The sequence below is a fragment of the Ictalurus punctatus genome, chromosome 4, assembly GCF_001660625.3.
Source record: "Ictalurus punctatus breed USDA103 chromosome 4, Coco_2.0, whole genome shotgun sequence".
In the NCBI taxonomy this organism is placed as follows: Eukaryota; Metazoa; Chordata; class Actinopteri; order Siluriformes; family Ictaluridae; genus Ictalurus; species Ictalurus punctatus.
This window is the reverse complement of record NC_071284.1, coordinates 29381871-29395528: the sequence shown is the minus strand read 5'-3', so window position 1 is coordinate 29395528 and position 13658 is coordinate 29381871. Positions and strand designations below refer to the sequence as shown.

Sequence of the window (13658 nt, the reverse complement as noted above, 5' to 3'; positions counted from 1 at the left end):
GCCTAGTGGGAGTACAGTTACGTATTAAAGAAGATTATTATAGAGCATGCAGCAAACAGTTCACTAAAAAAATTATTAACAATGATAACATCTGTTCCACTGCAAGCAAACAAGGCTATGTTCCTGCTTGCATCATTTCCTTGAACAGAAATAACACTTGCTCAACCAACAGTGACCACAGGAAGACCGCCATTTCAGTTGACTCAGTATTCAACCAAAACAATATGTGAAATTTTATTTAGATGGACATCGGGTCATATTTTCATTCCCACACAACATAAAATCTTTTTCAATGGTTTACAAATGGAAAATGGTTTACAAATGAAGTTCTTTTAATATTTTACTGTAAGCACAAGATATTAGATATGAAAAAACTGCCAATGTTGGGCTCTTGAGCAAGGCCCTTAACCCTCTCTGCTCCAGGGGTGCTGTATCATGGCTGACCCTGCACTCTGACCCCAACTTGCTAACAAGATGGAGATGTGAAGAAGAGAATTTCACTGTGCTGTAATGTATACGTGACAAATAAAGACTACTTCTTCCACTTCTTCTTCTTCTGAAGAAAACCTTCAGTGTCAGAGATTTTAGTAACAACATACACATTTATGACCACTCTGTTAACATGCACAGATATGCCGTTAATATTTTCATTATTTTTTCATATATAAGTGGAAAATCTATTAATCTATATTTCCACAATGACTGTCCTTTTCTTACCCATAACTTGTTCTTCATATAAATATAAATTGAAAATGTTGAGGAAACTGTGTGTGTTGTAGAAAACTAGATATACAAATTATTTGGAAATTATTTTACAGTCCAATCCCTTATATAATGAGTCTTGAATATGCTTTTAGATTATCGTTTATATCTGGCAAAGTTAGTTGATTACATTTTTCTTAAATAAATAAAGATGGACCAAGACATTAGACAGATGAACCTATGGTGATATACATTGGTGCTTGAAAGTTTATGAATTTTCTACATTCTGCACAAATATGACCTAAAACATCATCAGATGTTCACAGAAGTCTTACAAGTAGGTAAAGAGAACACAATTAAACAAATGATTTAAAAAAATATACTCGGTCATTTATTTATTTAGGAAAATTATCCAATATTACACATCTGTGAATGGTAAAAGTATGTGAACCTCTAAAATTTTCAGATAATTTGTAGGTGAAATTAAAGTCAGGTGATTTTAATCAATGGGATGACAATCAGGTGTGAGTGAACGCTGTGTTTTATTTAAAGAACAGGGATCTATCAAAGTCTGATCTTCACAACACACGTTTGTGGAAGTGCATCATGGCACGAACAAGGGAGATTTCTGAGGAGCTCAGAAAAAGAGTTGTTGTTCATCAAGGCTGGAAAAGGTTACAAAACCATGTCTAAAGAGTTTATTCTCCACCGATCCATAGTCAGACAGATTGTGTACAAGTGGAGGAAATTCAAGATCATTGTTCCCTTCATCATGAGTGGAGACCAACAAAGATCACTCCAAGAGCAAGACCCTGTAATAGTCCACGAGGTCTCAAAGGAACCCAGGGTAACTTCTAAGCAACTAAAGGTCTCTCTCACATTGGCTAATTGTAATGTTCATGAGTCCACCATCAGGAGAACACCGAACAACAATGGTGTACATGGCAGGGTTGCAAGGAGAAAGCCACTGCTCTCCAAAAAGAAAATCACTGTCTGCAGTTTGCTAAAGATCATGTGGACAAGCCAGAAGGCTGTTGGAAAAATGTTTTGTGGACTGATCAGATCAAAATTTAATTTTCGGTGTAAATGAGAAGCGTTATGTTTGGAGAAAAGAAAACACTGCATTCCAGCATAAGAACCTTATCACATCTGTAAAACACCACATCTGTGGTGGTAGTATGATGGTTTGAGTCTGTTTTGTTGGATCTGGGCCAGGACGGCTTGCCATCATTGATGAAACAATGGATTCTGAATTATACCAGCGAATTCTACGGGAAAATATCAGGACATCTGTCCATGAACTGAATTTCAAGAGAAAGTCGTTCATGTAACAAGACAACGATCCAAAGCACACGTCATTCTACCAATTAATGGTTAAAAAAGAATAAAGTTAATGTTTTGGAATGGCCAAGTCAAAGTCCTGACCTTAATCCAATAGAGATGTTGCGGAAGAACCTGATGCAATCAGTTCATGTGAGGAAACCTAACAAAATCCCAGAGATAAAGCTGCTCTGTATTGAGGAACGGGTTAAAATTCCTCCAGGCCGATGTGCAGGACTGATCAACAGTTACCGGAGACGTTTAGTTACAGTTATTGCTGTACAAGAGGGTCACACCAGATACTGAAAGCAAAGGTTCACATATTTTTGCCACTCACAGATATGTAATAATGGAACATTTTCCTCAATAAATAAATGACCAAGTATAATATTTTTGTCTCATTTGTTTAACTGGGTTCTTTTGATCTATTTTTAGGACCCGTGTTAAAATCTGATGATGTTTTAGATCATATTTAAGCAGAATTCTAAAAGAAATTCTAATGGTGTCACAAACTTTAAAGCACCACTAGAAATTAGGTTCCACAAGTACAGACTTGTTTTTTTTTTTCTTACAGGTGTTTCTGTATTGGTGATCTCAGGTCCTGCATCCTGAGCTGTGAGTCAGACGCATTAGTAAGTCTTTCCAGTAACCATGCAATCATGTAGACTCAAAAATAATCATAAACTTAAGAGTTGAAGCTGAATCATGAAGTGTTTTCACACACGGTTATGGGAAGTATCAGGCATCTACGTATTGTAACATCTGTATCATACATTATTAACTCCCTGTAAGTGTCAGTTAACAGTTGTTCTATATCATCATTAGGGATCGTTAAAAAAAAACCTTTCGATTATCAGAAAATGTATATTTAAGGCTATGGTGTGTGATCATTCATAAGATCCAGTGCTCTCTTGTGAGATCAAACCAAAGAAAGTTCAATGCAATAAACATCACATTTTCCTGGGCTGTTTTTTTTTTAGTGCATGGGTATTGAAATATTAGTTGGATTACTTCGAGGAATAATCGTTCTTTACCGCTGTGTCTTCCAGGAACAGGTGTATTTATAGAGATAATGTAACACTTTCCATTCAACTAATGATGTGGCTTATGATGGAAACGAGACCTCATTTAGTAGTTTAACACCAATGGGGGTGAATACTTATCCAAACACCTTTTTTCTTTCTTTTTTCTTTTTTTTACATATGCAAACTGTATTCATTTTTCCACCTACTTCAATATTACAGGCTATTTTGTCTCAACTCATGACATATAATCCTAATGAAGTCCATTTCACTTCTAGCTTTTAACACTACAAAACGTGGATAAGGTTGAAAGGGTTAAATACTTATGCAAGCCACTGTACACCATGCAAATATGTGCACTGAAGGATGAATCTAAGCTTGCACTACCACTGTGAACACATATCCGATTCGATTTTCACTCCTGAACTTAGTGACGGTTAGAGTTTTCACAAAATTCGATTTTTTTTTTTTCTTTAGTTTTACAGGCTAAACATTCAGTAATGCTTTTGCTGTGCACTTAATATTTCTCTTCCTTATTTCTCTATGGGAAAATGATACTCGGTATGACGCATTAAAGACACTTTCATCTTTCCTTGTCCGTTGAGCTCATTTTCAAATGTTAAAATTAGCCAGACACATCCTTTTTTAGTCAGAGCAGCAAAATAGCACAACCCTGCTTCATTTAGCACCATTAACATTTTTGTACCAGGAATCCATAGTTACAAAGAAAGGAATTTCCTCATGAATTTCCCAGAAGACTCCTGAGGATGATGAAACCAGCAGCATCATGAGAAATGTCAAAGAAATAAGGCCACCTAGTGGATGAAAGGCCAAATACAGGCTGGTTTAAAAAGAGAATGTTTAAAAATCACCCAGTCGAGGTATACATCCTGCACACTAAACACACACATGCGGCGTTCGTGTCGCATGTGTTCTTTAGATCAGTTCGTCTGTGAGGTGTATAGAAACACCACCTGACCTGCAAGTCCCTCCTCCACCCCACCAGGGGGAAGCACGTAGTAAGATCCATCACCGGCCCTCTGCGGATCCATTTCTCTAAGCTGGGCATTACTCTGTGCCACCGTTTCCAACTTCCATAGCTGGTAGCGCAGACTCTTCCCCTGTTTGGCTAAAACGTAGACCTCGACTGGATTCCTGAGCCAGTTAGGTGGTGCGCTAACTCGGGAAAGATGCAGCCATGGCAGAGTGGTGTTAGTGGGGAGCTGTTCGCTTATTACGCTCCCCTGTTCCAGGCCAAGCAACACACCTGAAAATGCGACATTTTACACCTAGTTATTTCATGTACTCGTGCACTGATAAGATTTTAACTACATGCATTTGCAAAACACATCTGCGTTGTTCTTCGATTTCAGTTGTTCTATACAAACGATGATTGGAGTCATCAAAAATCACATCAGTGCCAACACATGCCTAAGTCAACGTGTTGCGCATTCTGAGATGCTTCTCTGCTCACTGCGGTTGTAAAGAGTGGTTATTTCAGTTACCGGAACAATCCTTGTAGTCTGAAGTAAAACTAAACAAAAAATATGTCAAACTAAAAACACACGCACTGTATTTGAACAATTCAAATGAGAAAATAAATGAATAACACGAGCAAATTAAAAAGGGAAAAATAACGCCAAATGCCCTATACATTCACCTCCGAAACTATTGGAACGGCAAGGCCAATTCATTTGTTTGTGTTATACACCAAAGACATCTGGGTTTGAGATCAAAAGCTGTACACGAGACGATACATCTAGACGTGTTAAACAACATCAAACATAGAACCTTTTGCATCAGACCAACCAATTTGTAGGCGGGCAAAAAATTTTGGAACATGTGACTGACAGGTGCTTCTTGTTACCCAGGTGTATCCTGTTAGATTGATAGCTCTGAACATTTATTCTTGGTTTTAGCCTTCAGTTTCACCTGTGAAGACTCCATCTGTTGTTCAAAAGGATAAGCCAACATGAAGATCAGAGAGCTGTCTATGGGAGATCAATCAATCAATCTAACAGGACACACCGGCGTAACGAGAAACACCCGTCGGTCAAGTGTCATGTGAACACATCTACATGTACACTACCAGTCAAAAGTTTGGAAACACTCGACTGAAATGTTTCTCATGATCTTAAAAACCTTTTGATCTGAAGGTGTATGATTAAATGTGTGAAAAAGACAAAAAAATTGAATCGTACCGACATATTCATTTCTATCATTAGAAAACTAACATTTTATTTACATAAAAATCTTTTATTAAACAGACGACTCGGAGCGAAACATTTCCGAAAAGCAGCCAATAAGTGTCCGGCGTAGGCGGGAACTCCTTTAGTACTGTTTAAAAACCATCTCAGGGGGATTCCTCAAGAAATCGATTGAGAAAATGCCAAGAATACATTTCTGGAAATTCTAGGCAAAAAGGGCGTCTACTTTGAAGATGCTAAAATACTAAATTATTTTGATTTATTTTGATTTTTTTTTTTTTATCACAACATAATTCCCATAGTTCCATTTGTGTTACTCCAGAGTTTTGATGACTTTATTATTATAAAATGTGCAGGAAAAAAAATTAAATAAAGAATAAGTGTGTCTAAACTTTTGACCAGTAGACTAACGACCTGTAAATAAAAGCTGAAACTCTAAACTCTCTTCTCATCTTCATCTTTTGATCTCAAACCCAAATGTCAACAGTCTACAGCAAAAACAATGGGGAAATGTTAATCATTTGAACAATCAGATTTAAATCACATTATATGCATCAGGTATATTTACACCTGCATTGTGTGGCTTATTGCTGTCTGGATATAATCCTGATACTCACAACACATGAAGCGGCTAAGGCTCTGACTTATTAACATTTCAAATAAAGAGAACTAGCTTGTGTGTACAATCAGATGAACTGTGAATACAATTACTTGGTGTGTGGTGTGTGGTGTGCATAATTATGTGAAAGACATCACATGCAAAGTATTGGTAGAAAACTGTATGTAAATGAGGGCTATTTGTTCTCAATGGCTGCTGCAAGTTCGCATATCAAAGAGACTTGTACTGAAACTGAAACTCAAGTATAATGCTGATTATAGGCATCGAGACATCCATGAGGTTCATGGGGTAAATGTGAACAAAAAACCTTGTTGGTTTTTTTGTTTTGTTTTGTTTAAATGCCATTGGCTCATGAGAATAGTAAATCATCATTTTGAGAAGGTTTCTGATTGTTTAAATACACAAAGTTAGAATTTCGATGGACTTATTGTTCAAATAATGTCAGTTTGTCTTCAAGCAATGGAAACCGGTCAAACTGGAAGCAAAAATGAATCTATTTCCTTAGACACTGCCTCATATTTTCCGGTCTAGGTAAACACCACAAACTGCATACTTATTAAGGGAAACGTGGGGGGGGACAACATGCACTATTTTGCTTATGTGAAAGACTCAATATTGGGTGGAGTCTCTTAATAATTCAGCTTGCATGTTTTTGCAGGTGTTTTTACACATCTATTAGCAGTTATATCTTAATCTATATTATCAGTTATCTCTTAATCTATCACCCTTTGAGTGGAAAGAGGGTGATCGATGTAGCAGGCTGGCTAGCACTGTATGGTTAGCACTGTATGGTTAGCACTATATGGTTTGAGTGCACCCACGTTCTTTAACATCTCTAGACAAACATTTGCAAGCTGTGAATGTGTTATTGCAAAAAAATATATATATATAATTTTATTAAAAATGATAGTGTGAGTCAGTATTTCACCTGAAGCCACTGCCCAGTGAGCTTTGTGGCCACTGCGTTGACACGGCTCATGGTTAAAGTCCTCGTCATATCTGCGGCAAAGCAGTTAAGATAAAATCCTGTAGCAACACACATAACTAAAGAAGTAAACATTAGTCAATAAACATGTCTTAGCTGATCAAGTAAGTGGGAAAATTGTGTCAATTATTTTTCAGAAGGCATACAGTGCTATGAAAAAGTATTTGCCCCATCCTTACCCTTTGCCCCTGCTCTTCCCGTTCTTCTGTGTATATCTCATACTAAATAGTTTTAGATCTTCAAATGAAGTACAACATAAAACAATGGCCAACTGAGTAAACACACAATACCGTTTTTATTTATTGTTTTTATTGAACCAAAAGAAAGTGATCCAACACCCATCACTAATGTGAAAAACTAATTGCCCCCTTAAACTAAAAACCTGGTCGTGCCAACTTTAGCAGCAATAATTGCAACCAAACACTGCCGATAACTGGAGATCAGTCTTTCACTTATTTCTAGGACTAGGATTTACTCCTGTGCTTTGGATCATTGTCTTGCTGCATAATCCAGTCGCACTTGAGTTTCAATTTACGGACTAAAGACTGGACATTCTCCTTTAGGATCTTCTGGCAGAGAGCAGAATTCATGTTTCCCTCAGTTACTGCAAGTTGCCCAGACCCTGAAGCAGCAAAAAACCCCACACCATCACATTTCTACCACCATGCTCAATGTTCTGTTTGTGGGATTAGATTGGTTTCCTCCAGATTTAATGAGACCCCTGTCTACCAAACAGTTCCACTTTCAACTCATCAATCCACAGATTCACAATCCACATTCTCCAAAAAGGTTTGAGGATCATTAACGAATGTTTTGGCAAAATTCAGACGACGTTTAATATTCTTCTGGGTTAGCAGTGGCTTTCACTTCGCCACGCTTCCATGGATGCCATTTTTGCCCAGTGTCATTCTGATAGTGGAGTCATGAACAGTGACCTGTATTGAGGCAAGACAGACCTAGACCTGTAGGTTTGTGACTTGCTGGATGAGTCGTTGCTGTGCTCTTGGAGGAATTTTGGAAGGTCGGCCACTTCTAGGAAGGTTCACTACTGTGCTGAGTTTTTCCATTTGGAGATAACGGCTCTCACTGTGATTCTTTGGAGTCTCGGAGCCTTTGAAATAGCTTTGTAACCCTTCCCAGACTTGTATTTTAATCACCTTCTTCCTAATAATTTCTGGAATTTCTTTCAATTTTTGCATAGTTTGTTACTGGGTAAGACCTTTTAACCAACTTCATGCGGTTGAAAAACTTCTAAGTGTTGATGTGATTGAACAGGGTTTGCAGTAATCAGGCCTGATTGTGTCTAATCCAGCTGAACCCTATTATGAATGCAGTTTCAAAGATTTGGGGAATTAGTAACTTATGGGGCAAAAACATTTAGACACAGCCCCAGCTGCTACTGGATAACTTTTTTTGCTTCAATAAATAGCATTATCATTTAAAAACTGTATTTTGTGTTTACTCACGTTGCCTTTGTTTTATCTTAGATTTTGTTTTCATTTCTGAAACAATTTAGTATGAGATCTACCCAAAACAGAAGAAATCAAGAAGGAGGCAAATACTTTTTTCACAGCACTGTATGTAGGTTAGGATACGGTATTAAGATCGGCTGTCCATCAGTGAGATGTTTCAGGATTAGTGCAGCATTGTCTCCAATCATGCCTCCAGATAGCCTCTGAACTCTGAAGCCACACACCTCCTCTGCAAGCAGGGCCATATCACAAGCTGTAAAAAGAAAGATCAATTACACTTAAGAAAAAAACGGTCAAATTAGAACAAAGCTATTAAAATATGTGAATACAAAATGAGGGTTTATATCGGTGTCACTATAATAGCCAATTTGACCAGCCTGTGGGATAACACTTTTTAAGTTTTACTGTTTCTTCCAACAGACTGCGATTCAAACAGCATGTACAGTAGGTGATATAAACCTAAACCCCAACAATTAAACATATAGCTGCAAGCAGCGATCTGCGGGGTCCAAGGACTCCTCACAAATATATTGTTTAAAAAGGTCACCATGTTTTTGATCATTATTGGGATTCACTCTGCTGAGTAGTTTGACACGGCATTTGTAAAGATAGGCCAAAAATCCTAGGACTACAGGGTTTCACTTATTATGCAAATGATCACAAATTTAGGTGGGCGGAGTTAAATACGGCTTATTTTCCGAGAAATATGCTCGTTTTTGTGTGCACAAACACAAATAGCACTCCCTAGTGGTTGTTTTTAAAGAAATTACACCATCATCAAAAATCCACTTACAGATTATCATGTAGATACCAAATTTCAGCTCAATCAGACTTACTGTTGCTGGCTTTAGCTCCACCCCATATGTATGACCATGCCCCAACCTTTGCAGATGACCTCAGAATCTTGTCCTGTATTGGGCTTTTAAGTTTCATGCAAAATCCACACAAGCAATCATGAGTAATAATTGTTAGAATTGATTGACACATGGCGGCTATATTGTTTGCGTGTTTTTTGATAATTATTTGGTTTCACACTCTGGTGAGCAGTTGACAACAGATTTGTGAAGATGGAAAAATTCTAGGACTAACTCACAAAAGTTGGTTTTGCAATATTATGCAAATTAGCACAAAAAATAATCTAAGTGGACGGGGCTAAACGGTTCTTGAGACTTTTTTGTTTGGGAATACCCAAGGAATCAGTGAAAGTGTTGTTCGGAGGACTCATAGTGCACGAGATATGGCCCAAAAAAGTAAAACCCTGTGTAATAGCACCACCATTAGGCCGATCGGGCCCATCCTGTTTGCCTGAGTTGCGGGAGGGAGTACTATCTACTAACCTAGACTATACTAATGTCTCTACGGTTTGGTATGCGTGACTCGTTTCAAGGCAGAAGAAGAAGAAATATCCCAACATCCTTTGGTGCATGGACCCCTAATTAAAAACACTTCCTAAGAGAGTATATAATTCCATGATTACACAAAGTGTTTAAAAAGCTGGTGTGGGTTTAAAGGTTAAAATGGAAGTGTATCTATTCCGAGAGATATCTGTAAGATAAGTGTATCTATTGCGAGAGTGCATCATACATACAAAACGCTACAGCAATGCTTTATCCGTTTTATCATTCATCGTACATGTGAATACTTGTCCAGAGCTTGTCCTTCAAACATGATAATTTCTTTTCCATTTCTTTCTTTTTGGACTGTTATCTTGTATTGTTTTTTTTTTCCTGGAGCACATTTGACAGCAAAGATACACCCATGAGAATAAACTGATAGCAGTGAGAACAGTGCCTGTGTCGTTGGCACAAACCCCATAAGCATCATGGGAATGCAACTTTGCATTCAAGTACAGAAAAACACTTTTGTGTTGGGTTCTGCACAGACACAGTGCTTCCTTTCTCACTGTATTGACCAGCTGAGTACCTGAAAACATCTCTCCCTGAGCAGTGTAGCCTTTGTTCACTGCCATTTGCATGATGTTTTCCAAGGATATGGTCATGGCAGGCTTCACCAGATGGGCTGCCATCCATAAGGCTACTAATCCACATCTGAAATCAGACCAGTAAAAAGGAACATAGTTAAACAAAACAGTTGTGGTTCGATCGTACAGACATGCAGGAGAACCTTATGCAATTGAGAAAATTGAGTAAGTTAGAATGAATACATTAGCAATGGGTGTGGCTAGGTGATATCCAATCAAATGTTAATGTTAGGTTAATGTGCTTTTTTTGTCTTCGTAAGGAGGTATTTAGGGCTGATACATGCTTAAAGATGTTACAACAGTCCAAGTTAGAAGTTCTGGTGTCATGCACTACCTTCTCAACATTGTGTTGAGTTAGCATATTATTAATTTTAGCTGTGTTTCTCAGATGAAGTTTGTGTTTCTCAGATTAGTTGTTAATTACATGGGAATCAAATGACGCCAAAGTAGGGCTACACCAAAGTAGAGGTCGAGCGATAGTGGATTTTACCGATACCGAGAACTACTGAATAAAAACATAACACTCAAAATAAAATATTGCTGAACTTTGTTACAAAAATAAACAGTACTGATTGTACCATGAAAATATAATACACTTTTTTAAATTAAGTAAATATTTAAAAAATTACATATATTAAATTATTCGTATGTTATTAAAGTAAATAAAAGATATATATCCAAAGTGAACCAAAAAGTAACACTCCAAATACAGGTGCATCTCAAAAAATGTTAATATCGTGGAAAAGTTCGTTTCCGTAATTTAATTCAAAAAGTTGAACTTTCATATATTCTAGATTCCTTACACAAAGTGAAATATTCCAAGCCTTTTTTTAAATCCTGATGATTATAGTTTACAGCTCATGGAAATAAAAAATCCAGTATCTCAAAATATTAGAATAAAGAATTTATCATACAGAAATGTCTTATTTACACACTCAATACTTGGCCGGGGTTCCTTTTGGACGAATTACTGCATCAGTGCAGCGTGGCATGGAGGCAATCAGTCGGTGGCACTGCTGAGGTGTTCTGGAAGCCCAGGTTACTTTGATAGCGGCCTTCAACTCATCTGTATTGTTGGGTCTGGTGTCGCTCATAGATTCTCTATGGGGTTCAGGTCAGACGAGTTGGCTGGCCAATCAAGCACAGTAATACCATGGTCAGAAAACCAGTTACTAGTAGTTTTGGCACTGTGGGCAGGTGCCAAGTCCTGCTGGAAAAGGAAATCAGCATCTCCATAAAGCTCATCAGCAGATGGAACCATGAAGTGCTCTAAAATCTCCTGGTAGACGCTGCATCGACTCTCGACTTAAGAAAACACAGTGGACCAACACCAGCAGATGACATGGCACCTCAAATCATCACTGACTGTGGAAAGTTCACACGGAACTTCAAGCTACTTGGATTCTGTTCCTCTCCACTCTTCCTCCAGACTCTGGGACCTTGATTTCCAAATGAAATGCAAACTTTATTTTCATCTTCCCATGATTGTGGTTGTGTGTACTGAACCAGACAGAGATTAAATCCTCAGGAAACCTTTGCAGGTGTTTTGAGTTCATCAGCTGTTTAGAGCTCTTTTCAGGTCGACATTTCTGTATTATAAATTCTTTATTCCAATATTTTGAGATACTGGATTTGAGATTTCTATGAGCTGTAAGCCGTAATCATCAAGAATAAAACAGAAAAAGTTTTGAAAATTTTCACTTTATGTGTAATACATCTAGAATACACGAAAGTTCCACTTTTTGAATTGAATTACAGAAAAAAATTTCCACGATATTCTAATTTTTTTATATGCGCCTGTAACAAAAATAGAGACATCCCAAATGAATTTAAAAAAAAAAAAAAAAACATTGAGAGAGAGAAAGAGAGAGAGAAAACAATGTTCCAACAAACTTTAAATCAATGACAGCATGGTAATTTGTTATTTATGTTTAGTGCAAACCGATAGCACTCAATATGAAACATTACCATTGTACAAAACTCCAGGTACTAAGTAGTTAGTGTAGTATAAAGCGTTTCCAGACAAACGGGACATCCCGTATGGCAACTTTATGTCCTGTGCTGCTATTTCCACTACCTCTCCATCTATTTATACCTTTACACTGTATTACATTTAACTGAAGAACACCTGCAGTTACTCCCTGGATGTTCCTACTAGATCGGTTAAGTACACAAGTGTATAGCCTATAGCAAGTACATAATGTGCGATTTGAGACAGAACAGAATAAAAAGACTTACTTGGGGCCATCTTGGATCAATGAAGGCACGTACTTGTTAAACAGCACCCACTGCAGATCCTTCCTGAAACTGGATAAAGAATACTGAAGCATACTGTACATTAAGCGAGTGCACAATGAAACCACACATTCTTGATTACCTCCTACTCAGTCGGTGATGTACCTGCTATCTCTTTGTGTGATGAGCAAACACGCTTCCTCAAAGTCTCCTTGGACAGCAGTCCTTCCCTCTGCTATAGCCTGATACAGCTTCTTCTTGCTGGGCAGCAACGGAGCCGAATCTGGGGCAGGAGGAGGTGGAGGAGGTGGAGGTAGTGGAGGTGGGACAGGAGAGGGTACTACAGACATGACCTTCTGCTTGTCACACTAGGGCAGAATGCAAAGAAGTAAGTAGGTGCACCTTATGAATCCATAGATACCAATTATAAGACATTTGGAGATGAATTAGAAAACAGTACATCTGACACAACCATTAAGAACTTATAACACCTTATTTATTTGTTATTTTTCACTGTCAGGAAACTACAAAGGAACCCCCTTTATACAGTTTTCACTTCGACTATTACAGTGAATAACCTGTAGAATAACATGAACAACAGTTATAACAATTTATCCTAGTACTCTCTCACGTTAATAGTCAAATCTGTACTAACCTCCATTAGTAAGGTTCAATTCTATGACTGAGGCTGAGGCTGAATCTTAATTCAATCCCTACTTCCTACATAAACGCACTACACAGACTATAAAAGAATGAAGTCGACACTCTACATAGTACACTACACAGCCGGAAATACACCTATTTAGGATTTTGCACTAACCGTGCAAAATATAGACACGGATTCCTAATAAGGAAATAAATTGTTAGTTCACCACCCGCGTTCACATAACTGCCAAAAAAAATCGTATTTTTCCTCTGTCTGAACACATTTGATAAAAAAAAATAATAAACACGATAAAGTTATGGAACATTCGAATATTTCTCTTCACGCTGAAAAGTAAATAAATAAACAATGTACTACCCGAACATTATAAAATGGCCCAACGTAGCTACATGTTGGCCAATCAGATCAGAAAGGAACCGAGCGCGTGCTGCAGTACGTCCAATGAAAATAA

General features: G+C 37.7%; 1 protein-coding gene across 3 annotated transcripts; it reads right to left on the bottom strand.

Annotated features, from left to right (window-relative positions):
• Positions 1 to 209: 209 nt before the first annotated feature.
• On the bottom strand, positions 210 to 13650 carry actmap (actin maturation protease). Of its 3 annotated transcripts, none has more exons than XM_047153322.2 (7): positions 13565 to 13650; positions 12709 to 12911; positions 12547 to 12615; positions 10251 to 10375; positions 8451 to 8580; positions 6799 to 6869; positions 210 to 4311 (listed from the first exon to the last, which is right to left on the bottom strand). In XM_047153322.2, the coding sequence occupies exons 2-7, from the start codon at positions 12891 to 12893 to the stop codon at positions 3986 to 3988; spliced, it is 906 nt and encodes a 301-aa protein (XP_047009278.2). In that variant the 5' UTR covers positions 12894 to 12911; positions 13565 to 13650; the 3' UTR covers positions 210 to 3985. The 3 variants fall into 3 exon arrangements, with proteins under 3 accessions (XP_047009278.2, XP_047009277.2, XP_047009279.2); XM_047153321.2 differs by lacking the exon at positions 13565 to 13650 and adding an exon at positions 13199 to 13557; XM_047153323.2 differs by lacking the exon at positions 13565 to 13650 and adding an exon at positions 13364 to 13557.
• Positions 13651 to 13658: the final 8 nt, after the last annotated feature.